The 27718-nt window shown below is 40.0% G+C and overlaps 1 protein-coding gene across 3 annotated transcripts in view; it reads left to right on the top strand.

Moving 5' to 3' along the window:
- LOC132821081 (uncharacterized) overlaps positions 1-27287 on the top strand; it is a 33859-nt gene extending 6572 nt beyond the window's left edge. For 2 of the 3 annotated variants that reach the window (XM_060833600.1, XM_060833599.1), the window contains exons 4-13: positions 17-88; positions 3515-3574; positions 7498-7764; positions 9865-9968; positions 14818-15799; positions 17232-17501; positions 20439-20822; positions 22734-22901; positions 25596-25843; positions 27202-27287. In XM_060833600.1, the coding sequence (XP_060689583.1) occupies positions 17-88; positions 3515-3574; positions 7498-7764; positions 9865-9968; positions 14818-15799; positions 17232-17501; positions 20439-20822; positions 22734-22901; positions 25596-25843; positions 27202-27270 (2624 nt within the window). In that variant the 3' untranslated portion in view covers positions 27271-27287. The remainder of the gene's footprint in view (positions 1-16; positions 89-3514; positions 3575-7497; positions 7765-9864; positions 9969-14817; positions 15800-17231; positions 17502-20438; positions 20823-22733; positions 22902-25595; positions 25844-27201) is intronic. The other variant, XM_060833601.1, reaches the window with a different exon arrangement.
- Positions 27288-27718: the final 431 nt, after the last annotated feature.

The following is a 27718-nucleotide window of genomic DNA, read 5'->3' as shown; positions in this document are numbered from 1 at the left end:
TTTCTTACATATAAAGATAATCCGAGTGATGACCTAACGACTGCAGTTGCATCCTGTGTTTTAAATTCTGACAAACAGCCCCTTGAAGGTAAGTAAACATATATGCATTGTCTTTTACTAAAAATCTATAAAAAAGTGATTTTGAATGGGAAATAAATACATTCTGTTACTGATTATGCTGTTTCAGGTCTTTCCCGAAAGCAGTTTAAGCCTGAAATAAAATTTAAATTGTTTGCAGCCCTGTTCTGACTTTCCAACTAACGTTTTACTGATTGTCTTGCCGTGACTCACTGTGGCAGTGCACTGGAAATCAACCTCTATTCCCAGTCATTACAAATGTAAAAAGAATTAGGTAACTATCTGAAATCCCAATTTGTCTTACTAATGAACTCCGGTTAAAAGAAAACATTCACCAGGTTTCTGTACTTAACATGAAAATTCATTACAAACAAATTGTCTTTAACCAGTGGTAATTAGGAAATATGAATTGCTAACTTAATTCTCTAAAGTTTAAACTCTAGCCCTTCTTAAATTCTTCCTTCACAAACAGACAGATCGACATGGATATTAAGAGTCAAAGAAAATCAGGTAAACCCAATTCAATAGCACTAGTCTGGCCTACAAGAGTTGATGAGTTGCTTTCCTTCTGTTCCTTTTAAGGACTTTGCCAACAAGACAAACTTGTTTGGATTTCAATGCTATCTTTCATTTGCTGCTCGAAGATTTGACTTTTTGCTGTCTTTAAGAGTTATTCCTCCTTCAGCAGGGAATTTTCAGCGAGGGGACTGCAAGGCAGTTAATTATTAATGGAGACATTCTAGTACCTCAGTACAAGAAAGAAATACACAGAGAGTGATTTCTGATGCTGTCTTGTAGACTAAATGGTTCCACTACTCCTACATAAACCATAATCATCTTGTCAGCAGCCAATCAAGATGTTGTCATCAAGCAATGGTTCCCCTTAGTTCAGAACCTATATCGCATGTGCTTTTGCCCTTCTAAGCTAGGAAAGATGCAAGTTTGTGTGCAGCTCATAATGCACACAAGTAAACATGATTTTAAAAACTACAGCTATCTCTTTGCACACTTTCCTTAGTTTAAATCAGTACCTTCTGGTATCTTTTAATCTTTTAGTCCAAAAATAAAGAAAGAAAAGGATGTGATTTTTGCACTTTTTAAAAAATCTTCTGGCTGTCTATTTCATCTTCTGTTACTGAAGAGATTAGTAGAATAAGAACTTAAATTTTATTTTTATATGACACCAATTGTCATTACAAAACATACTGAAACAGGACATTTCCACATGATGTACACATACAATGATAAAACATAAACTGTTAACAGTAGAAAAAAGCTGACTTATTTGACCATTGAGATAAGCTACAAACATTTCTATGTTCTAAAGAATATACTCAGTGTAAAACTGAAGTAATACAACACTCACTGCCAAAATGGCAATTCAGATCAGTCTGGATTTTGACATCAGTATCACTGAGGAAGCATTATTGCCGAAGTTAAACATATCAAGAGATTGACAGCAAACAGAGGTTATAGTTGTTGTCCATAGTTTGTAATGCACATGTATTTCTTTTTCCTGACATTCTGAAGTATACTGGGTGGTGGATCCCAATGACTTTAAGACTACTATAATATTTGACTCCTCTTAGTCTATTATCTGATGCATCAGGACATCAGCTATGCACAAAATGTGTATGCAACTCATCAATGCCTCCTAATTAATTTAAAACCTTGAGCTTTCCTGTTGTGGGACAAATGTCACACTCAAAGTCAAATTGCTGAAGTAAAATATGTCTTTATTATATTTAAACAGGTGAACGATTCAAACTCTTTACTCTCTCTCTCTCTCTCTCTCTCTCTCAGTCTCTCTCCGATCTGAGAGCTCCCTCAACTCTGAGATGAGATACAGTGAGCAAGACTATTTATACCAAAAATCTAAATCTTCAAAAACTAAATCTCAGTTTGCATCAAACTTTGCCTTTGGGAATTTTCCCACTATCTCTCCAAAATACCATCATGGAGCCAAGGAGGCCAATAGAAGATACAGAGAAAACCAGCTTGAGCTGTTTTAACCCTTGCATTCTCCACATCATTCTCAATAATGTAATTGAGAATCTGGATCTTGTTCAAGACAAAGAATCACAGAACCCAACTTACTTTCTCCACAGATGCTGATCTTTCCAGCTTTTCCAGTTTGTATTACAGCTTGCTAAGCACAAAATAGCACAGAACAAATCCTGAGCTATGCCTTGCACATGGTTAATTTATTGAACATAGACTATCAATATTCTGTAAGATTTTGAACTATTCAGATGTGCTCATAATGAAAAAAGGCAATTGTTATGGCTGAGAATCCCTTCAAACTTGTTAATTTTACACATTATTTAATGTTTCAACTTAAATCATCATTGTATCTGACTAAATCCAATAAAAAAAGGAACATAACCAACTCTCTTGTATAATGTGCAAAAAAAAATTCACGAACAGTTATTTCTGATTGGTCTCAAACCTTCAGAAACAAATCCAATGCACAACAGCAACAGTATGTGCAGTCTACAAAATGTAGTGCAGAAGTTCACCAAATCTCTTTAGGCAGGATCGTCTAAACCCAGGACTATTATCATCTACCAGGACAAGGGCAACAGATAAATGGCCACACCACCAGCTGCAGTTCCCCTCCAAGCTACTAACCATCCTGAAGAAGAAATATTTTGCTATTTGTTTATAGTTAGTGGGTCAAAATGCTGGAACTCACTCCCCATGACATGGTGGGTGTGCCTACACAAAATAGACTGTAGTGCTCAAGAAAGCAGCTCACCAGCTCCTTTTCGAGTGCAGCTGGGGATGGGCAATAAGCATGGACCCAGCTAGCAACACTCCCATCCCCTAAAGCAACAAAATCAGATATGGCAAGGTAAAAGGATCGGAAATAGTGATAATTAAATAAATTGAGGGGGAGAAATGTGAGAAGAAAAGTAGATTTCTGCAGTTTTAATATTGTAATGCCATGTAACTTGTGCAATATAATGTGCATTGCACCTTCAGCACAAAATGTTCAGTGAGCAAAGAACCAACATTGGTCTGTTGTCAGAGAAAAGAGCCTTTTGTCCATATGTCCTCATGTGTACAAGAGACAGTATTTGTTCCTTAGAAGTGACCTTCACTCTCAAGTCCAGCATTTATTGCCCATCTCTAACTGGCCTTGTGAAAGTGATGAGCTGACTCTGGAACCACTGCAGCCCATATAGTGCAGGTACACCCACAGTGCTGTGCTAATAGGAAGGGAATTTGAGGATTTAAATGCTACACCATTGCAGGAACAATGATATTGATCCAACTCTGATTTGGGTGGGGGGAGGAGCACTTTGTGGGAGCTCGCAAGGAATGGTGTTCCTTTGCTCTAGTTGCCTTTTTAGATAAAAACATCTGTGGCATATTGTATGAAAATAAAAAGGTGGAATGTGCTTTGAGTCACAAGCTATTTCTTAACGTCTAGGAACACAAACAGAGCAGAATGGTGCTTGTTCAGGAGGAGAACAAGAGTGTTTCGATAAAGGTATGTTAGCGGGCATGTTTCTAAAACAAAATCAGTGCAATGTTCTGTAATACATGAGTAAAATCGCAAACCTCAAGCTGGAGTATCTGAAATACACTTCTGAAATGCTTTACTCACCAAAACTAAAGGCTGATATCCTCAAAATTAGTTACATCACTTTATTTTAAAGATTTGTGCACCCATCAATTGCCTGTGGTGGAAATTGCATGTGATTTTCCTGCATCTGTATATTTGCATATTCACTTGTGTAAGCAGGTAAACATTGTGCATCCTGTAAAAAAATACAATTCTGCCTGCATTCTTCAACAATAGGCTGAGGACAAATCTGTAATGAAACAATCACATTCGCTGCTCTCATCTCACTCTCCAATAACTTCATTGTGTATTATTCCAATATTTCTCATGATGAATTCATATTTAAACTATGACACCAGATGGCATGGCACTAAGTGAGAGGGAAAAGACACACAACTCCCTGATTCAGGCCTCCAAGCCAGCCTGGGAGAAATCCAAAGGCAGATTGCACACTTTTCTGATGGTAAGTGCCACCAAGCTATATAGAAACGCGATTCATATTCTCCGGAGGGTTTTTAAACTGTACTGGGACTACTTGGAATCAGTGCTATGGTAACCTTGGAAGGGTGTGGGGTTAGCAGCAGGAGCAGTGGTACAGTGGTACTTTGTCACCCCTAAGCTATGCATGAGTCGTAGTAATAGAGTCTTAGAGATGTACAGCATGGAAACAGACCCTTCGGTCCAACTCGTCTATGCTGACCAGATATCACCATCTAATCTAGTCCCATTTGCCAGTATTTGGCCCATATCCCTCTAAACCCTCCCTATTCATATACTCTCCCACTTGCCTTTTAAATGCTATAATTATACCAGGCTTCACCACTTCCTCTGGCAGCTCATTCCATACATGCACCACCCTCTGCACAATAAAGTTGCCCCTTAGGTCCTTTTTATATCTCCACCCCACCACCCTAAATCTATGCCATCTAGTTCTGAAATCCCCCAATCCAGGGAAAAGACCTTATCTACTTATCGTATCTATGCCCCTCATGATTTTATCCAAGGTCAGCTGTGAATTTCGCTATTTATTAATTTTTCCTAGATACACCCCAATGTCCAGAGATACGTGAACTCAAACAGCAAAGACAGTAACTGTGCATATTCACTGCTGTATCAGTTAGCAGCTTAGGTTAGTTTCTGTCTCTCCCTCACTAACCATGCGCCTTTTGTCTGTCTTTCTCCCTTTTAAAAATGCCATTGTTTTGATTTTTTTCTCCCAAAGTTCCAAAACAATGCAACAGCATGTAAAACAGCAATTGCTACTCCTGGAATTCGAGGAAATCACCTCCAACACCTAAAATACCTCAAAAAAGGAGCAGCTCTTACAACCACAATTTTTTTCCTATCTTCCATCTTCTGATTCTTTCCGTGAAGAAATCAGGAAGGACTAAACATTGGAGGATGGATGCATCATGGTAGCTTTGTGCATCTCATGTGTTGATGTGCAAAGTGCTCAAATGCTTGTCAAGCACTAGCTGGCCTTTGAGGAGATAGAATGCTGTCTTGCTGATGTTGTTGTAAGTTGATGTTCTGTCAGCCCTTAAAGCAATGAGACTTTGGAGAATTTGGTAATCCCAAACAGTTTGACCCTTACTCTTTGATGGTTTCTGTATTGGCAAAGGTGATGTTTTAACAATTCCCTGGCCTCCTGGAATGAATTTTTGTCGTGGAAATTGAGGGCAGCTATACTACTTCTTCAGTGGGGATGGGAAGGGCAGGGCCACCCGGTGTGTGCGTCCTCCTTGTAAGATACTTTACTTCATGGTGTACATTCCTTTCTCTCTGTTCATGCAATTCTCTTCAACTTCAAATCCGTGGTCACGAGCCATTTTCTCAAAAAAAACAGTCCTTGACCCCATGGTCCCAGCAAATTGCATCCTATCTCGAAAGTTCTTGAACATTCTGTAGGTTTCCTACTGCCCTTTATGGAGAGAAATCTACCATCCGGACCTGCCTGGCCTACATGTATTTCCATGCCTACAGCGATCTGAACTGGCCTGGAGTGCCAATCTAAAGGTTAATTAGAGATGGGAAACAAAGGCTGATCTTGTTTATAATACAAATTTATATTATGTATTTAAATATGATTAAACATATCCATAATAAGAAATAGAATTAATTTTTCATGAGGTCAGTCTATCACAATCCGAAGCTTTGAGTGGATTTTAGTGACTTCCCCTGTGGTGTTTAGGGGACCTTACATGCAATTAACTTGTGGGAAAATGGTGGGCAAGGACCCCACCACTTTTTCACCTCCATGCCTGTGGGTGGGAAGACCCGGAGATGATATTTCTTCATCCGCTGCTAACTCAGGCATTTAAATGGACAACTGATGTTCATGTAACCTGACAGAACAGGAATTTATCCAGCAGAGAGTCACCACCTTACTTTGCCCTGCTCCCTGCAAGTAAACCTTGCCATGTTTTCTTGCAGGGTTCATGAAAGATAAGGACCCAGGATCAGAAAGATCGCCACTGAGAACAATCTGTTTGTTCTTGCTGCTGACCCCCACTCCAGCCCCCTCCCATTGATTTCCTCAACCTCTATCCTTGGACCCTGTTGTGATCATGACAAAGTCAGCCATTTGGACCTCATAGAATATGAGTTCCCTGATTGGGGCTGTTAACCTTGTCTAATCAAGGAGTCCTGGCTGACAGATACAAACAGGAGTGTCAGAGGTTCTGTTCACTTGGGAGAGCTGGCTCAGAGGAAGCCAGACCAGTGTCAAGTACTTTGCACGTGTAAGTAAAGGGTGATGCGATAGTAGCCTCTTTGGAGTTATTTCAGACCCCTTTCTGCCATCACTGTTTGAGCCAGGGTTCCTGCTCAATCCAAGCCCATGGGTAGGTGCTATACCAGCTGCAACCACTGCTGGCCCACCGGCGCTGCTGAGTGTAAGAAGGAGCCTGATCTCTGATTGCCGGTGGAGAGGACTTTCACAACAAATATTTTTGTTTCTGGGGAAAATTTTGGCAAGTGCCTGAGTGCCACAAGATGCAGTAGACCTTTTCAAAAAGCAGCTGCAAATGTGTTGCTGGTCAAAGCACAGCAGGCCAGGCAGCATCTCAGGGATAGAGAATTCGACGTTTCGAGCATAAGCCCTTCATCATTCCTGATGAAGGGCTTATGCTCGAAACGTCGAATTCTCTATTCCTGAGATGCTGCCTGGCCTGCTGTGCTTTGACCAGCAACACATTTGCAGCTGTGATCTCCAGCATCTGCAGACCTCATTTTTTACTTTTCAAAAAGCAACTGCATGGGGCATGCCATATGGTTCTAAGACATATTGCTGTGACCCCTGTAATTTCCATAAGATCCTGTTAAATGTCCACAGAGTCTGCTTGCCTTTCTGAATATTTCTAGCATCTTCTGGTTTTTATTGCAGGTTTCCAGCATCTATCATATTTTGGTTTCAAACTTATTTTTGCGCCTTATTTTGTTCTTCAGTAACAGCTGATTTTCAACATTTGGTTGAGTTATTGCCTTCTTAACAGTTTCCTCAATTTGGAAGATTTGCAAGGGTGCAGTGTTTTAATTATAAATTAACTCAGTAAAACAGGTGGTGCGGCAAAGTTTTCAACCATAAGATGACAGGAAATTTGGTGTATAAAAGCCAAATCAAGCCTAAGTTCTAACAAAATCTGTGCTATTACCCTTTAATAAAAACATACGTTATAGATATGTGAACAGTTGTCTGACCGGTTGAGTACTTTCCATTAGTTTCTATTGAAATTGATTTGATTTCTGGTATCTGCAGTATTTTGCTTCGGCTTCTCATTAAGTTCATTTTCCAAGATCTCCAGCATGGAAGACTGTAAAAAATAACTGCAGACGTTTCTTTGTGGTAGGTGCTGTTGTGAATGAAAGCTTTGCCCAGCAGATACTGCTGAAAGTGAAAGAACCCACCCAAGTGCCTGAAGAGTTCTCAATATTTAGATACTATGACTTTGGAGGACATGTGGAGTATCAGCAGATGCACATGCCCTTTTTACCGAACAATGCTGTCTACCTGTTGGTCATCAATCTAACTCTGGGATTAAATGACACAGTACCAACAAAAGAGAGGCTGCTTAGAGGACAGAAAATAACGGATACCTGTGGATTTACTGTGAAAGGTACATTAAAGTGACATTGTTTTGAACATCTGATCTAACAAACTAGGTTATTGCCAATGATAATGTGCAAAGTTTTCAATTATTTGCGTTCCACGTTTTACAAAAATATTATCTTGATGAAGAACAGAAATTAACTATTTCCCTTCTTCGAATCGTCTGTCATTTGCTTTTAAACGCTGAGGGTTAACCTTTTCAAGGAGTTTGTTTATTTGGAATGAGAAATGGGTTCTTGTGGTTGTTAAACATTTTTGACATAAGGCACTCCTCTCATTTTGTCGGCTAGTTTTAGTGGAGGGAGAACCTTGGGGGTGGAGAGATAAATGGGAGGGGGGCTGGGGCTGGGGAGAAGATAGCTGAGAGTGAAATAGGTGGATGAAGGTGGGGGGGGTGAAGGTGATAGGTCAGAGAGGAGGGTGGGACGGCAGGTGGGAAGGAAGATTGACAGATGGGACAGGGCCTCCCCCACCACCACTCCCTCACCACCTGATGCCTGGAGGAAGAGCATATCATCTTCTGCCTCAGGACCCTTCAACTCCATGGTATCAATGTGGACTTCACCAAGTTTCCTCATTTCCCCTCCCCCCATCTTACCCCAGTTCCAACCTTCCAGCTCAACACCATGCTCATGACCTGTTCCACCCCTGTCCATCTTCCTTTCCACCTATCCGCTCCACCCTCCTCTCCAACCTTTCCACTTTACCCCCACCTCCAACCACCTGTTGCACTCTCAACGACCTTCTCACCAGCCCCACCCCCTTCCCATTTGTCTGTCCACCCCTGAGGCTCCCCACCTCATTCCTGATGAAGGGCTTTTGCCCAAAACGTCGATTTTCCTTCTCCTTGGCTACTGCCTGACCTGATGTGCTTTTCCAGCACCACTCTGGACTCTAATCTCCAGCGTATGCATTCCCCACGTCCGCCTAGTTTTAGTGGAACCCCATTCTGCTTATAAATGGGATTGTCACCAAAGTTTAAAGTAGTAGATCAGGGGAAGTCATGGGAAAATCCATGGCCCGTGCGTCTGTTCAGTAAATAGTTGGCTCTACTTTGTGTAATCAAATCAGGTGAACGCATGAACGAAACAATCTTTTCTCAATGTCTGTGAATAAATGGAAAATGGAAAATCTTCATGCCCCTAATCCATTAAAGTAAATTAATAATTCCTTAATAGCAAAGGCACTGTCGTCTTTGCTTTCTCCAGAGGTGGTGCTGCCATTATCCCTCAGCTCATTGCAAGGAAGACAGCCGAATGATGTTTTATTTCCCACATCTAACGGTTAGCAAAACCACAGGGCCAACATATAATTAATATTTTATTAATATTTTTGTTATGAATTTGTTTTGAATTTTGTAGGGAGGCAATGGCACAGTGTTATTATCACTAAACTATTGATCCAGAAACTCAGCTATATTCTGGGGACATGAGCTCAAATCCTGCCATGGTAGAAGGTGCAATTTAAATTTAATAATAATCTGTAATTATGAGTTTACTGTTAACTGTGAAACCATTGTCAATTGTCAAAAAACCCATCTTGCTCACTAATGTCCTTCAGGGATGGAAATCTGCTGTCCGCACCTGGTCTGGTCTACGTGTGACTCCAGACCCACAGCAATGTGAGTGACTCTCAACTGCCCTCTGAAATGGCCTAGCAAGCCACTCAGTTCAAAGGCAACCAGGGACAAGCTAGAAACACCAGCCAGTCAGCATATGGTTTACTGAATTGAGATGAAAAACCTTCACTATTTTAAGAGGAGTGTGAACTAATGAAAAATGTGCATGTTCCTTTTTTAAAACTAGCAGAGAAAAGAATCTCAAATCAGAATATTACTGTTTCCATTATTAATATGACCAAGGTCTAATTATAACCTAATCATTCAAATCCAAAATTTCCCATAATAAGAGTAAAATTATACCAAATAATGTTGTATTTGAAGGTAATGTTAAAACTGAAGAAAATTATTAAACTTCGAGTACTGCCTGAGATCATCAGAAATTATGGTAAGGCTTCATTAACATTATTTGCTGGCATTAACATTATCATAATTGCACTGAAAACTGCTCTTTTTATTAATTGAACTGTACAACACATCCAATTTTAGAATACCTCAACTACTGGATCGGATGTATTTCCTCTCTCTGCAAAGCTAATAAGACAACCCACCAAGTTATTCTAGTTGGGACATTTGCCAATGCCTGCAAAAATGTAAGTGTTTGTTTTTCTGTTCCATGTTGAATTGAATTCCTCAGGCCTTAAACTCGCATTCTCCTGGATTTAATATGACGACAGAGGCCTTGTCCATCAGATAGATCAGATGTTTTTTCTCCAGGAGGCCCAATGTCACTGAATTTCAATCAGCTCTTTACCTGAGCATCCAACTACATCCCTGATTGACCAAAATCTCACCCACAGAAGCTGGCAGTCAATCAGAATGCAACATTGGTACTGTCACCAGGTGCAGTGGCCACTGACAGCACTGCAGTGGGGCCTTCACCAAGAATCGCCCGTGGATCTCTGGAGAGAGCTGAATGTAAGTGGGTGGGAGTTGAAAGCTCAGAGGTCAGAAACAAGGAGATGGCAGGCTTCTTTTGGAGCTCCCCTTCCCAATGTCAGGTCAGTTGATCAGGCACTGAGTACATGTGAACAAGGACTCCCTGCAACGATACCTACTATTGGCTATGGTTTTCTTGGCTGCCTGTCTGGGTGGCGAGCTGGTTGAAAACCAGCAGTGGTGGCATGAGGCCCTTTCGTAACTACATCAAGATCTCAATTGCCCTTTGGAACGAAAGGCTGCCCACAAGCCCTCCTGCCACATATTTAATAGGTGGGAAGCTATGTTTCCTTTCCATAACCTCCTGTCCAATCACATAGTCCCCAACTCCAGATTGGCCTCGTCAGTGGTGATGGATTGGTTGGTGCATCATTAGATTCTGCTTATGGTCTGTGTAAGGAATGAGCTTGAATGCCCCTTCATGTTGCACGCTTTCTTTTGATATCAATTCATGAGATGATGAGGAAATTGATTGTGCAAGGACAGATAGCGGGTGGTATTTACTACCCTTTCTAAATCTGGTTGGTTTGATGGTGAAGATATGTAATTGGGTTTGGGACCCAGCACCTTCCTACCCTACCTCTACTCCAGTTAAACCCCTGCCACCAATTGAAGCTCTTAAGTGAGCAATTTAAATAGCAGACCTTTGCAAAATAAGGTAATGCCACCTTCATTAGACAATAGGCCCATGGCCTTGAATGTTCTTCTTTTATTAACCTATTGTTCTGATCAACTTGTTCAGAGATGTTATTATACACCACTGGGGCAGGTGGGATTGAACCAGAGTCTCTCAATCCAGGGGCTGTACCTCTATGCCACAAGAAGGCCTCCTTCCTAGTTATCTTTTTTATTCCTGAGTCTGCTTTTTGGTTCTTGCAGGTAAACCTCCCTTTTTGTTGTTTCTCAGTCACCTGTGGTTTTTATATTTGTATGTTTTTTTCTCTTAATTTTGTATTTTTATATATAGTGAGACAGGGAAAAAAGACATTGCTGTGAATAGACTTCAGTATATATATCTTCTTTCCACCAACATCTATGTGGCCAATGGTATATGAACAAGCAGAGCCGGTTAAGGGCAATGCTGACCTCAGAAAATTGAAGGAGGAGAGTAGGGAAAGAAGGAGGGGACTAAATCAAAATGGAGTTGATTGGGGAAGTAAAGCTCCCCATCCCCTGTGGTGTCCATCTGTCTACAAAGACATCAAGAGCATTGGCAGACACCATGTGCTCCCTCTTCAATGACACCCAGCCTCGAACGTAACTGTGAAAGAGGGTCAGGCAGGTGGCAGCGATGACGCCATGCACAGCCTGCTACCTGTCTTGTTTATAGCCACCCTGGCCAAAATGCTGCACCATCAAGTTGTGCAGCATGGAAACAGACCCTTCAGTCCAACTCATCCATGCCGATCAGATATCCTAAACTTATCTGTTCTGTTTTGCCAATATTTGGCCCATATCCCTCTAAATCCTTCCTAGTCATGTACCCATCCAGATGCCTTTAAAATGTTGAAATTGTACCAGCCTCCACCCCCTCTTCTGGCAGTGACACTATCTCTGCACCACAAGAGCCTAGCCTTGAATATTATGAGCCTAACTGAAGTGGCTACAAAAAAGAGTGGATGCATTGGCTGTAATCTTTAAAAATTCTGGATTTTTGAAAAGCTGATATGGAAAATTAACACTTCTATTCAAGGATGAAGAGAGACAAACCAGGAATCTATAAGTCACTTTGCCTGAAATCTATCATAGGGAAAATACTTCAGTCCATTTTTAGGGAGGTAATGGCAGGATACTTATGAAGTCTTAATGCAGTATAACAGAATAAATATATTGATGTGAAAAGAAATTATGCTTCTGTCTTTGATACAGGGTTGATAAAGGAGCACTTGTAAATGTGATATACTTGGATTTCCAAAAGTCGTTCAAAAAAGTGCCAAATGAAATGTTAATACACAGATCAAAGCTCATGTCGTTGGGATTAACGCATTAGCAAGGATAATGCATTGGTCAGCTAACAGGATGCAGAGATTTGAACTAATGAGCTATTTTTGGATTACTAAAATGTAACAAGTTGAATGCCACAGGATGTGGTGCTCTATTCTCAACCATGTTCAGTGTGTAGCAATGAGTTTGATGAAGGGACCAAGTGTATGGTTACTAACTTTGCTCAAGGCTTAAAGATGAGTAGGAATGGAAATTGTGAAGAGGTCAAAAAGGCAAATGTTTTGGCAGTTGAACTAAAATGTTGGAGAATCTGAACTTGTTCACTTTGGCAGGAAGATTGCAAATGCAAGATATTATTAAATAGAGAGAGACTACCGAAATCTGTGGTATAAAGTGATCATGTTGTCCTAGTACTTGAATCACAAAACATTAGTGTGTAGGTACAGCAAGTGATTGGGAAGGGAAATGAAATTTTGGACTTTATTGAAAGAGGAATAGTGTCAAATAGGGAAGTTTCAACATAGCTGCCCAAAGCTACTAAAATTGTAACTGGACTACTGTGTACAATTTATGTAGCAATATATTCACTATGGAAACAGTTCAGACATGGTTCATAGATACCTGGGATGGAGGTGTTGTCTTATTAGGAAAGATGAAGATTTAAGATTCTGATTGGACTTGACAGAATGCTGGGAGCAAAATTTTAATTTGGAGGATTTCTGTGTCTCAGAAAATCTTAAAACTTTGGAGTTCTCTTCCTTATAATGGATGAAGGTTGGATTACGAAATGTTTTCAAGGCTGAATTAGACAGAATTCTGATCAATAACGGAGATGAGGATTAGAGGAAAGAAAGAAGAGTGAAACTGCAACATTGAATATTTTACCAATGACTTGAATATTGCTTTGATAAAGGCTTGGTCATTCATAGAACCATGTAAAATACATAATTAATTTGTGCTTGCAATGTTAATTACTTTTGTGCAGATAGAAAATTCTAGCCGTTAACATCTGAAATATTGCTGGAATAAGAACAATTATAACACAAGGCAAATCAGGTCTTTAAGTCTTTAAATATTCTAGCAGAAATGGCAGAGTACATCCTGTGTATGTTCCACTTGGTTATGCAAGACATAGAGCAGTTGAATCAATATTCAAGAAAGTGTCTCGTTTTTGATCAGAACCCTTTGCAGTCATTCTAAGAATCTCCTTCTCAAATAAACCTAAAATCCAACTTTGGTGAGTGTTTGTTAGAATCTAAACTATTTCTGGGGCTCATTAACTGCACTAATTTGAAACTGGTATGAAAACCCTGAGCGACATATTGAATTATTTTGCGAATTATCGTATCACCCATCTGTGACATTTATTCTCTTTTCAGTTTCTATTGCACCTCACCATGGACTTCCCAGTCCCAATTGAGTGCATTGTATACATTTTTAGACTCACTGTTAGCTCACATGTGAGGGAATGAAGCTGTTTTGTCTGCTTCCCTTTTCCCAGAGACCAAGCTGTGTGTGTCAACTTAGGCTTCACTGAAATAAGAGTACAATGGACAGGTGATTTCACCTCAAGTTTCCAAAATACCTTTTTTAATTCTTCACCACATGAGATGTGGTTATCATTAACAAGAGCAGTTAAAAGTAAGTTTCATTGCTGTTGGTCTGGAATGGCTTATAGTCACTTTTACAGAATTTCTTTGCTAAAAACCATTAGATAACTATATGGATTTTCTGGCAATTGTTTCTTAGTCTTAGTTAATTACTGAGACAAATGTTCAATTCTAGATTGAGTTTAAATTCCATCAGCTGGTATGATGAGGTTTGAGCCCGTATGCCCTCATTCTTTAGCCTGGGCCTCCGGATTACTAAGCCAGTGACATAGTAATGTATTGACAATTTCCCTTTTTGATTTTCCACTCTCTAATTCCTCCAAAAGTATCCATACGTTTACACTTTGATGGAATTCAGTGTTCTTCAATATTTTCACTTGCCTTTGTGTTCTATATTTTATTGGCAGAAAAATGGTTGAGAGTGTAAATGGAGGTATTCTTGATTCATATTTTATTTCTTTGTTCAAGCAGTATTTTATTGTAAACAGTCATTTGATTTGGATGGTTCTGGGTATCATGAGAAGTAGTTGAGGCAAGTAAAAGAGATGCCCTAAAGGCTGTGCTTCCCAAACCTTTGACCACTGTGACCCCATTTTGATATTTAAAAATGATCATGACTTCTCAATGACAGCTGAGAATTGGAGGATTGCTTAAATCAGGAACATAGCTGCCATAACAGGGTGGCTGTTGCTACCTTGTAGCTGACAAACCAAAATTTCAGCTTGCTCGTGGGGTCACATGATGAGGCTTAGATGAAGAATTAAGACTGTCATTGAGTAAACTGGGTACATGGCCTATTTCTGTAAAGTTAAGCAAATCCAGTCCTTTATCAAAAGATGGAACCTGACTGCAATTAATACCATAACATTGTTCATTCCTCATTCTTATGTTGTTCTTCATTTTATTTAACATAATTTAAATATTCTTATTTTCTCATTTTTATCTTTAGGCTGAGGAGGCTTTGAATACCATTTATAGTTATCTTCACGAACATTTCCCAGCTGGTGTACTTCACGATCAGAAATTCATTGTTGACAACTCTGTTGATCATGACCAGGGAGCTGGATACAGTGAGTTACGTTCAACCATTGACAAACTTTCCAGACAAGTAGCGTTTGAAGACAACATTGTTTTATATCATGCAATATTGTACTACCATATTCTCCACTGTACTGAGAAATACCTGCTGTGTTCAGATCTGTACTTACCATGGTACAAAATAATGGGCAGTCCCCAAGGAACAGAGGTGAACAGTGCTGAGAAAATGCATCAAGTGCAGGCTGCACTACAGGTCTTGAACTGCATGAAATTTGCTTACTATTCAGATCCAATCTTGGTCTTGGATCCTCAATGGCTTATTGATCTCATGGCAGCGATGATTCCAGTCAACTGTCTCCCGCCACCGAATATACAAACTGCACCACTTCCAATTCACCGTGAGTGGATGAAACTAGTCAACACTGGAAAACTTTCAGAAGATCTCCTGCAATATATTTGGCCAAAAGAAGCACTAAAGCTTAAGGAGGAGTTGATTGACATTATGAAATGCCTAAATTTAGTTGTGCAGGCCAATCCAGAATCCAAGGATTACCATCTTTGGTTCAAGCGTAAACAGAGAGAGATATTCCTGTGTTTTTATGAGAACCAAGTTATGGCATACTTCCGGAAAGATGTTTTTAATGAACTGATACCCAGGTTTCAAAAGGAATGGCCCTACATTGAATCCCTTGATGTTAATTTTGTTCAACTTGAAAAGAAAAAGCATGCAGACTATAAAATATATCTGGAACTGAAAAATGACAGAGTACTGCTGGTGAATAGGAACGAGTTTGAACATGATGATTTTCTGTATAAAGCTGGCACTATCGTGGAGTATATGCAAAGGTCATACCCTACACTGTGTCTGTTTGTGGATGGTAAACCATACAAAGGTGAGAACAGTTAAAATTAATGCAATCTGTATCACATCATTCATCAGTAATGATGTCAGAGAAATTGTGAATTAAGTATTATTTGAATGCACTCAGTCATTTCTTAAACTTAGGGTCAATCAAATACATTTGTCATTCTAAAAAAGTATTAAATTATGTATCAAGAGGAAGGAAGTCAGTGGAAGAATGGAACCTGCTTTTTACTTTGATTTAATCCCCCACGCACGTCATCCAGTCAGAAACAATGTCACCATCCTCGATGATATTGTTAGCAGAATATCCCATCCAAACCTTTACTTTGCAGAGACATAAGCCCTAGCTTATTACCTCAGTTTCTCTGTCACTCGTTGTTGCAGTGTCTTCCCATTGTTTGCAATCCTATGCAATGATGTCTTCAGTAATTTCCAATGGTTCTATTTCAACTGATATTAAATTGTCCTTTGGTTTTCTCTCCCAATTAGCAGATTTAACTTTCAACAATTCCCTGCATTGACTCTGTTGCATATCTGAGGAACTGATGCTGACATATTCCCTGATAGTAAAGTGAATTGAGCTACATGTTGAAGACCAGTCTTTTCTGCATAATCTGAGACAATACTGAAGCAGCAATGATCCCGTATTTGATTTGAGATTTGTACTAAATGAGATCATGACATGAGGCAGCACTGATTGGACAGAGAGGAGAAAAATTAACCAAGCTTCCCTTATCTGATATAACAAAAACAAAGAATTGCAAATGCTGGCGATCTGAAACAAGAACAGAAATTGTTGGAGAAACTCAGCAGCTGAAAATGTGTTGCTGGAAAATGATCCTGATGAAGGGCTTATGCCCGAAACATCGAATTTCCTGTTCCTTGGATGCTGCCTGACCTGCTGCGCTTTTCCAGCAACACATTTTCAGCTCTGATCTCCAGCATCTGCAGACCTCACTTTTTTCCTCGGAGAAACTCAGCAGGCCTGGCAGCATCTGTTGGGAGTTATCATTGCAAATCTGGTGACTCTTCCCCAGAAACTGAGTTTCTCCAGCGATTTCTGTGGTTCTGTTATGTGATCTCTGTGTATATACCCAGATTGAAACAAACGTTGACAGAAATGAAAAAATGAGGAAAGGTATAAATCAGGCTGTCCATACACCATCCATCTATCATATAAGGTTAAGAGCAACAACCCCACCCTCCCTCAGCCTGCCACACCACCATGTTTGAATGTTGGGTGTGACAGGAAAGTCACTTTGCCTTTTAATTTTTACTGTCCAGGTTGGAGTCAGAAAAAACAAGGCAGAAGCTTGGAAATGTTGCTATTCTCAAATAAAAATAAAATCTTTAATAAAAAGAAACAGGATGTGGGAAACAAAAAAGCCTACAAAATAAATTACATACTGTCTATCTATTTGTCTTATGATTAATTTGTATTTGTTTATTTCTGTTTTTAGCAATTGAACTCTTCCTTCAGGTTAGGCAGAGGATAAGGGAAAACATGGAGGTGGTGAGTGCAGTGAAGATCTTCATGGAGGATCAGTCAGAAACACAAAATGACATTTTCTTCAGAGAGCAGTTAATTGACATCAGATTTGATACAACACCAGAAAATATGGTGGATAGGATTGAAGAAAGAATGCTGATAAAAGCTTTGGCAGAACTCAACCGATTCCATGGCGCTAACGCAGAGGAGATATGCAGACAAAAGCTCGAACTTGTACCAAGTAAATATTTGATATTTTCATGTGCAAGTATTACACTTTCTAATGGAGTGCATCTATCCGCCTTATTAAAGAATTGTCATCATTGGCACTGGCCCCTGGGGAGGAATTAAAACTTGGTTGCCTAATGCATTGATTGTATGGTCAGGAAGATGGAGATTCAAATCCCAGTAATCCGTACTGGGGCTGGGTTTTATGCCCTGCTCGAGCTGGTCATGTTTTCAATATTTGGGGAAGGGTTCACATAAAATATGGCAGGTGGTTAATCCATCAAGCCCTAATAAAATTCCTTATAAAACCGTTAGGAGGCTGGCGATGAAATCAGCCCCATCTTTTTTAAAAAAGATAATTAATGTGTAATTGAGCTTGTTAATACAATGGGATGTGACGGGAGCAAAGAGTACAGCCACCATAAATTCAGCCCCCCTGCCTCATTGTCCTTTCATTTGAGACTTGCCACTACAGAAAATTCACCGAAGTGTTATAGCACAGAAGCACATCATTCATCCCATCATGTTTACCTGAAATAAGCAATTCATTTTGTCCCATTCCCCCACTGTTTCCCTGTAACCCTGCACATTCTTACTTTCAAATGACAGTCTAATTCTCTTCTGAATGCTTTGATTGAATCTCCCTTCACCACACTGTCAGGGGGAATGTTTCCAAATTTCAACACCTGCTGTGTAAAAATGTTTCTTTTTCTTTTACTGCTTTTGCATCTTTTGCTATTTGTTTTAAATCTGTGCCCTCTCCTCTCCCACAAGAGTCTACTCTGTGCAGACTAGACACGGTTTTAAAAACTTGTATCAAAATTTTGAATGTTTTGAAATTAGGCTAATCCAGAATTCCATGTTAACTGTGGGAGTAAAACAAGGGAAAAGTGGGGACTGCATATACTGGAGATCAGAGTCGAGAGTGTGGTGCTGGAAAAGCACAGCAGGTCAGGCAGCATCCAAGGAGCAGGAGAATCGAAGTTTCGGGCAAGAGCTCTTCATCAGGAATGAAGGGACAAGGGGACAAGTTTTCAAACCGTGAAGATCTTAGGGCTGTTAGCTGGTAATTCTTCCATATTTAGAAAATTGCCCATTTTTGAAATGAACTTCCAGGAAGAGAGGTGGGGCTATAAGCCGAGGAATTAGTTAAGAAACAGTTACATGAACAACAAAGTGCAGCAACATTGTGCAGGTATGTTCTAGATGCAGGTATTAAAACAGGCTCGATTGTTGGATTAAAGGAACAGAGTGTATGTTAGTTAAATTTGCTGATGAATCAAAATAGCTAGGATAGTAAGTTGTTAAGAGGAGGCAAAAAGCGTCTCTAAAGAGATATAGATAGACTAAATGAGTGGCCAGAAGTTTTGCAGATGGAGTTTAGTGTGGGAAAATGTGAACTAGTCCACTTTGGCAAAAAGAATAGAAGGGAAGAATGCTGTTTGAATAAATCAAGATCACAGAACGTGGGATCTCGGTGTCCCAGTACATGAGTTACTAAAGGTTTGTGTGCAGGTACCCCAAGTGGCTAAGGAGACAAATGGAATATTCGTGTTCATGCAGGGGGAATGGAAGATAAAAGTGGGAAACTTTTGCTGTAACTATGCACGCAGTTGGTGAGACACATCTGTTTTGGTGTCCTTATTTGCAAATGGAACTAATTGGATTACATGCAGTTCCAAGAAGGTTGGAACAAGGAGGCGCAAGTTGAAAAGAATACATCTCCCTTTTAAGATAAGGGTTTTTATTTCAATGAGGGTTGTTGATCTGTGGAACTTTCTTCCAAAGAAGGAGTGGACACTTGGTCATTCAATTTATTTGAAGCAAGTTAGTACTTTGATACACGTGGGAGTCAAAGGTTCAAGGTGGTAGACAGGACAATGGAGTTGAGACCAGAATCAGATCAGCCATGATCCTATGGATTGGCAGGCCAGACTTGAGTGGCCATACAGCCTACTCCTATTCTTAAATCTTTGCAAAGTGGGCAGGACTGGATAGTCTTCCAGGGCTATTAGTATCTTTAAAAAGTAAGTCTGATCATTATAATGAATTGATGAAATTCAATGTAAGCAAATGTGAGGTCTTGCACTTCAGAAAAAAGAATACAGGAATGGGCTACTTTCTAAATGGTGAGGAGATGCCTAAAGCCAAAGTACAAAGTGATCTGGGAATGCTAGTCCAGGATTCTGTAAAGGTTGATTTGCAGGTTGAGTCCATGGTTAAGAAAACAAATGTAATGTTATCATTTATTTCAAGAGGGTTGGAATGTAAAAGTAGTGATGAGCTACTGAAATTTTATAAAACTCTGGTTAGGCCCCATTTGGAGTACTGCGTCCAGTTTTGGACCCCACACCTCAGGAAGAACATACTGGCACTGGAGCATGTCCAGCAGAGATTCACATGGATGATCCCTGGAATGGTAGGCCTAACATACGATGACAGGCTGAGGATCCTGGGATTGTATTCTTTAGAGTTTAGAAGGTTGAAAGGAGATCTAATGTAAGTTTACATGATAATGCATGGCTTAGAAAGGGTGGATGCTGGGAAGTTGTTTCCGTCACATGGGGATACTAGAACCTGTGGCAGAACCTTAGAATTGGAGGAGGTCAATTTAAAATGGAAATGAGGAGACATTTCTTCAGCCAGAAAGTGGTGGGCCTGTGGAATTCATTGCCATGGAGTGCAGTGGAGGCTGGGACATTAAATATCTTCAAGGCAGAGATTGATAAATTGTTAATCTTGCAAGGTATTAAGGGATACAGGGAGAGTGCAGGTAAGTGGCGTTGAAATGCCCATCAGCCATGATTGAATGGCAGAGTGGACTCGATGGGCCGAATGGCCTTACTTCCACTCCTATGTCTTATGGTCTAACTACCATTGAAAATAGGTTTGAAATAATTGAGTAGCCTGTCTTGCCAATTGACTATATTTCGATTCTGTTCTATTACAGCGGCTCATTTCTTTTCCAAAGGAAGAGAGTTGATAAACAACTTGTGTGAATTGCTGATAAAACTACACAGTTCCACGGAGAGCAGGAGGTGTATCATTGATAATGTAGGAGAGATCTTTCAGTGCTGTGTTATCCAGTGCATGCTGGACACAGAAAATCAGCCCATGGACTATAATGAAATCCCAATGCTGGATGCTTGTGAAATGTTTGAAAAAGCTCAACATGGAATTCCAGAAAGTGCCATAAGAGATATCCAGCATCTTCAAGATTTAGATTTAACAGCTGTAGATGACACCACCATGTCTGAGGACTTTACAGAGAAACTTATAATAAGCATACATCATCTGTTCTGGATTATTAAACTGGTCTTTGTGAAATGTACGGGTAGGTCTTTTGTATATTTGAGTCACTTTGATTATGAAATGTGAAAGATACAGTTTCAGGGAGATTTTTCCTAATATATGAATAATAACCAAATATATTAACTTGTTACAGTTAATATTAATAATCGCATGTTTAACAGAAAATATATATCAGCTGTAGGCAATAGCAGAAAGGAACGAGATAGAAAAACATTCTCTGCAGCATTTAAAAGAGGTGCTGAATAACGTAGAAGTCAACTTGATTATTTTCATTTATTCATGCATGGGCGGGGGGTGCCACTGGCTAGGCCAGTATTTATTGCCCATTCTGGAGAAGATGCTGGTGTGATATCTTCTGAAGTCTTGGGGTGTTAATAAGGGAGCTTATGGACTTTGACCCAACAACAGTGAAGGAATGGTAGTTCACAGTCAGGATAGCAAGTGCTTGGAGGGGAACTTGCAAGTTTGATGTTCCCATATATGTGCTGCCTTGGTCTTTCTAGCTATTAGAGGTCACAAGCTTGCAAAGCACTATTGCAGGAACGTGAATTCTTGGAGTGCATCTTGTAGATTGTACATTGCGCTGATACTGTGCTTTGGTAGTGGAGAGAGTGAATGTTTTAAGTTGGTGGATGAGGTGCCAGACAAGTGGGCTGCTTTGTCTTGGATGCTGTCAAGCTGTCTCTTGGATGGAAACCCATCCAGGCATGTGGAGAGCATTCCATCACACTCCTGACTTGTGCACTTATAGACAGTGAACAGGACTTGAAGAATCATTGACTTTCAAGGGGCAATGCCTCGATTCTCTCTTGAAGATTGTCTTCACTGGGCATAGGCATATCCGTCAGTGACAGGCAGGGTTATTGCTAAAATCTGTTCAGTGGAGAAGGAAATACCAATAAAAACAATGGACCCAACTACTAATTGAGCAGTGATTGTGACCTGCCTGTTGCACCAGTCTAGCTGGCAGAGGAGCCAGAATGGATTGGTATTTTTCACGTTCCTTTTCACTTGCTTATGTCAACCAGAAAGAGGAGTGCCCCACCAAATAACCAATTCACCATACGCCATTCCCCCACCTTTTCCCTCCAATTAGGTCCTGCCATCATTTCTCTTTGATTTACTTGAGTGCCACTATTGTGCTCCCACTTATTTGTCAGGAAATAGGCAGGAGACTGACTATAACCAGTAATGCTCAGGGGAAATATCCCAAGACTTCGAAAACATGAAGCAAGAGATATCTTCAGGTGAGACTAGCAGAAGGTAACCTTTGGCAGAGGAACTGACGAAGAGACTCCAGGCAGTGAAATGGTCCTGCACACAAGCTTCATGTAAGTAGGGCTTAGTGAGGTTGAGGTGCAGCTGGAAGGAGTGGGTGTTGAGATGCTGTGGAAGACAAGATTGAACCACGAGGAGTTGACAAGTTTTCAGACACTCTGCAGAGTGACATTGGAGGGAGTTAGGAAGTAGAGCCATTGAGAGTGAAAAGTGAAATCCCTTTAGAGGAAGTTCCAAGGGTTAAAAGACTTTTGTGACTCATGGTAATTACAGATGGCTGGGTGAGCTACTAAATGTTGGTCATACTGGTAATTTAATGTGTAGGTCATTTGTGTTTACCACAGCTGGTTAATTTATGTTTGTTTCACGTGAATTTGGAATATCAAAAGAAAGCTGCTCTGTCCTAACCAGACTATAATCAAACTGGCTACTCTGCTCTGGGAACATAGCAGATGTTAAAGCAGCAAATTTAGTATTTTTCAGTGCTTGGGTGTGATAGCAAATGCCTAGGATTATCAGTGTCATATTGTCATGTTATAATTTGTTCCTATATTCCATCAACATTGCATAATGTTTTAAAACCATTTCTATTTCATACTCCACAACAAATCTGAAGACTTCTGTTCCAAATGCAGTTGGTATTTTTGTTTCACAGATTGGAAAAGTGCAAAAGAGCTAAGCTTGGAAGAGTCCATTAGCACGCTGTACTTTAAAAGCTATCAACGCTACTTGGAATGTGAAAAGGAACTTGGCGCATTAAGAAGCGAACAACATAAACTAGTGAAAACAAAAGTTTCAAATCGGAAAGGCCAACACTGCAGAGGTAAAAAAAATCTGTTTCCTGCATTAAATTTGATCTGATTATTTGAGTTCAAGTGGCCATCTATAATCCTTCCTGCCTTAGACATAATTTTGGTGATTGGAGGAAGTCAACAGGACCTCAATCAGGTGAAATCAATCTGCCTTCGCCACCCACCCAAGCAGTGCATTCAACATCCTACCAACTCTGAGTAAAGAAGTTTCTCCTCATCTCACTCCTAGCTCTCTTGTTGACAGTCTTGAAATTGTGACCCCCAGTTACTTACTTACCAACTATTAGAAACAGGTCGTCCTTCTTTACCCTGTCAAAATTGTTCAGAATTTTCATCATCTCAGTAAAGTCATCTGTTCATCCACTCTGCTGTAAGGAGAATAAGTCCAATCTCTCCCATCTTTCTTTGTAATCTAAATTCCTGGTATCATTCTAATAAATCTCCTTTAAACCTTCTAAGGCTTTAACATCCTGTCTTCAACAAGCTGCCCAGAACTGAACACAATACTCCAATATCTTGCAGAGGTGCAGATCATTTCCTTGCTTTTATACTCTCTGCTTCAATTTATAAACCCAAAGATCCCATCAGTCCACTTAACAACTGTTTTAACTTGCCTGGCCACCTTCAGAGAATCATGCACATGAACTCGGCTCCTATAATCCCCTCAAAGTTGTAAATTTAAAAATGTTGATGTAGGAAAATGCAAATAAATGTGATAAAGCAAGAACGCCGTCTTTACACAGGATTTGTTGTGCAGAACTAAGGCTATTCAGTGAGATGTGGGGAAATGGTAGATATTTTAGAAAAATGAAGCAATATCTAATCAGAATACTCCTGTTTTCTTCAAAAGGGGTCTGTTTGGAACAGAAATAATTTCCCGAGCTTTGATTTCTTAATTTAAACCTGTCCCTGCTCTTTTGGACACGGTCTGTGTGATAGATCTCCACAGATTGGAACATATTGCATTCATTCTTTTGGTCAAACTAACAGCAGTAAATTCAACCCATTTACTAACAAAGCTCCAAGTGTTCATGAAAAAATCAAATGACAACCTACTTCACCAGCAATTATAAGTATCATTTTGGGTGAGTTTCATGAGGACGTGGGTGGTTCTCTCTGTGAGCCTGAGCAGGTTTTCTCATGTTATCTTTCCAAATTCACCTAATTACTAATGCACCATATCCCTGTATTGCCCCCACTGCTCAGCATATTCTCCTGGTTGCTACCGGTGGAAGGACTGGGCACTTTTCCCTGGCCCTTTCCCAATTCTTGGCATAGGCGGCATCTTTGAAGTCAAGTTGATGAATGGACACCGTGCAACAATCACCAGACAGGGATATTCCCTCCCAGGCAGGGAATACTTCAGCAGTAAGGGACATTCAGCCTCAGATCTTTGGGTGACCATCCTCCAAGATGGACTTTGGGATATGCAACAATGCAGAGTGGCCAGGCAGAGGCTGATTGTCAAGTCCAGTATTGTTTGAGGATGGCCTCAACCGGGACCTTGTATTCATGTCACACTACAGGTGACCCCACTTCACTAAACACTCTCACTCTCATACACTCACACAAGCACACATACACACACACTCTTGAACATGATCACACTCACACTCAAACAGACCCTGTCTTATACACACGCTCTTTCTCAGACACACACACACACACATATCTCCACTCACACACACCCTGTCACAGGCATATACTGTGTCACACATGCGTGTGCACACTCACACACACACACACACTCTCATTCTTTCTCTCCCTCACACACACGTACACAAAGATATGAGTCTTTGGGGTGAATTTGCATTCACAGATTTGTATTTGCAGATCCATTCTATTTTACTCAAAAATTTACTTTGGAAATAGAACTCGTCTGACTCAAGATTGGAATATAGACAGACTCTAACCTTCCACTGTTAATGTATTGTCTGAACTGAGATGTCATTTTTTTTCTAAACTTAAGTTATCTCAGGAATGTGACTTGAAAGAAGTTCTGGGATTTACATATTAATGAATTGAAACGTGTATTCCCATTCTAAGTGATTAAAGACTTAGAATATAGGTTTATTGAATACATCGCATCAATTGCATGACACTTCAATTTTTTACAATAAATTCGGTGTCCTATGATCCTGCCCCAATAGCTACCTGATGAAGGAGCAGCGCTCTGAAATCTTGCACTTCCAAATAAACCTGTTAGACTATAACTTGGTGTTGTGTGATTTTTGAACTTTGTCATCACCAGTCCAACACCAGAACCTCCACATCATGACGAGTGTGAATGGCCATTCTTTACTCTAGACCTTGGGGATCTTCTTGCTGTTCATCTCACTTCATGGCCCCCCCTCCCCCACCATTGCCCATGTAGTTCAGGGGATGGAAGATTTCACTCTGAATTCCATATTGTTTTGATTTTATTTTCCAAAAATAACCTTGAAACAGGCTTGCAGCAAAATTTAACAATTATTACTCTCACTTTAGTTGCTTACACCAAAAATTGAATATTCCCTTTTCCTTGCCTACCCCACATTGACTGACATATTTATTATGTTGCAAGTAAACTGAAATATTGTCCTAACCAGTGCCTTCTTCTGACCAAAGAAGTAAACACAGAACTTAGCAGTCTCCACATAAGTATTCATGTTTTCTGTTTGAATTTGATATTCCCTTGTCATATATTCTCATTTGTTTCTCAACAGATTGGATACATAAGAACTTCAGTAAATTTGTACAGAAAATGGGAGAAGGTGTTCACAAGCCTGTAGTAGATAAGCTTTTTGAGAAGTGTCTAAATAAAGAAGAAGTAGACAACATTGCATCGAAAACAACTTACCAAGAAAGAAACCGGGAATTGCTGAAAATACTGCTTAACAAAGGTGAAGTTACCTGCAGAATGTTCCTTGTCGTTTTCTGCAACGAGGATCCTTTCAATGAAATGACTAGAAAGGTGAGTCAGGCAATAGAAGTTAACTTTACTGAGCAGTTTTCTGTGTTATTTACTGCACTGTTATCATAAATCCTTTGAAAGACAGGTACTGGATGTTGTATTGACTCATGGCAAGTGTATATTGCAGAATTAGGACTTCAGTGAATCAAGACCAAAGCAAATAAATTTTCAAATAGTCAACTCTTTACTTAAGAAAAGTACAGGTCAATTGTTCAGATCCAGCAGAACATAGCCTTCAGCGATTATTCTAATTTTCCAAATCAGTTTCTATTTCAATTTCTTTATATTTCTGATTCAAAACTGAGCCAGGCAGTGTGAAGTGATGCTCAAAAGTGAAGCCGCAACTGTTTTATTTCTGTAGATAAAATACCTCAATATAGACATTTTGCATTCACAAAGTCTTAGAATTTGCTGTTTTGCTCTTGTTATAATACAACTTGATGTGAATCTTTTACTTGTATTCAATTTCCATGGATCGTCTGCATTGACGACCAAACCTAAATGGACCTATCAGTTACTAAACGTTTCTTCGCTATACATAAAACCACAACCTAAAGCTGAAGTAACAATTCTCACACAGTGGTTAGCACTGCTGCCTCACAGCGCCTGTAGACCCGGGTTCATTTCCCGACTCAGGCGACTGACTGTGTGGAGTTTGCACGTTCTCCCCGTGTCTGCGTGGGTTTCCTCCGGGTGCTCCGGTTTCCTCCCACAGTCCAAAGATGTGCGGGTCAGGTGAATTGGCCAAGCTAAATTGCCCGTAGTGTTAGGTAAGGGGTAAATGTAGGGGTATGGGTGGGTTGCGCTTCGGCGGGTCGGTGTGCACTTGTTGGGCCGAAGGGCCTGTTTCCACACTGTAAGTCTAATCTAATCTAAAAAAATCTGTTCTCTTCACATAACTAACAAAATAAAAGACCATTTCATGTCACAGCTGCTGTGGGAACATTACTACGCTCAAACATCCACTAAAGGGATCAGATTCAATCACGTGAACATAAGTTGCACTCAACACCTCTTGGTTTCACATCTGTCACAAGTAATTACAATCAAAGAATAATGAATTGTTTTAACTGAGCTAAGAAAAAAACTAAGGGTAATTACCTGAAATGTTCTGTTGAGAACAAAAATAACCAATAAGTTTTTGTTAAAAGAATCCAATAATGCTGATAGAACGCAATCAACAGCAAGATTGCATCTGGCAATGAATTGATGTTAAAATCTTTCAGTAGAAATGCACAGCCAAAATGATCAAATGCAGTGTTGTGTTCTGTTGTTAAAATTGGCGATTCTAAAATTGTAGAATTTCAGACACTCATATACGTGGCAGATTGTCAAATCATTTTTTCACTCTATTGCAGACTCAAACTGAAGTAAATCTCAGATTTTCCATCGAAGAAATGGATTTTCCACTAGCAGGACAGACCTAACAGAAATGGCAGCACAGAGGTGTATAGTCGGGAGGAAGTTGCCCTGGGAGCCCTTGTGGGGGACGAGATGATCAAACAGTATTATCGCCTGACTATTCATCCAGAAACCAACAAAAATGTTCTGGGGACCTGGGTTCGAATCACACCGTGGCAGGTGATGGAATTTGAATTCAATTTTAAAAATCTGGAATTAAGAGTCGACTGATGCCCATGAAACCACTGCCAATTGTCGGAAAAGCCCATCATGTCTTTTAGGGAAGAAAATTTGCCATCCTTACCCGGTCTGGCCTACATTTGGCTCCAGTGTCACAGCAATGTTATTGACTCTCAACTGCCCTCAGAAATGGCCTAGCAAGCCACTCAGTTGTATCAATCGCTAGAAAGTCACACCAAAGAAATGAAACTGGACAGACCACCTGGCATTGACCTTGGAATCGTAAAAGACAAC

The sequence above is a fragment of the Hemiscyllium ocellatum genome, chromosome 12 (assembly GCF_020745735.1).
Source record: "Hemiscyllium ocellatum isolate sHemOce1 chromosome 12, sHemOce1.pat.X.cur, whole genome shotgun sequence".
NCBI classification, from domain to species: domain Eukaryota; kingdom Metazoa; phylum Chordata; class Chondrichthyes; order Orectolobiformes; family Hemiscylliidae; genus Hemiscyllium; species Hemiscyllium ocellatum.
Note: the sequence above shows the minus strand (reverse complement) of the source record. Positions and strands in the feature narration are given on the sequence as shown.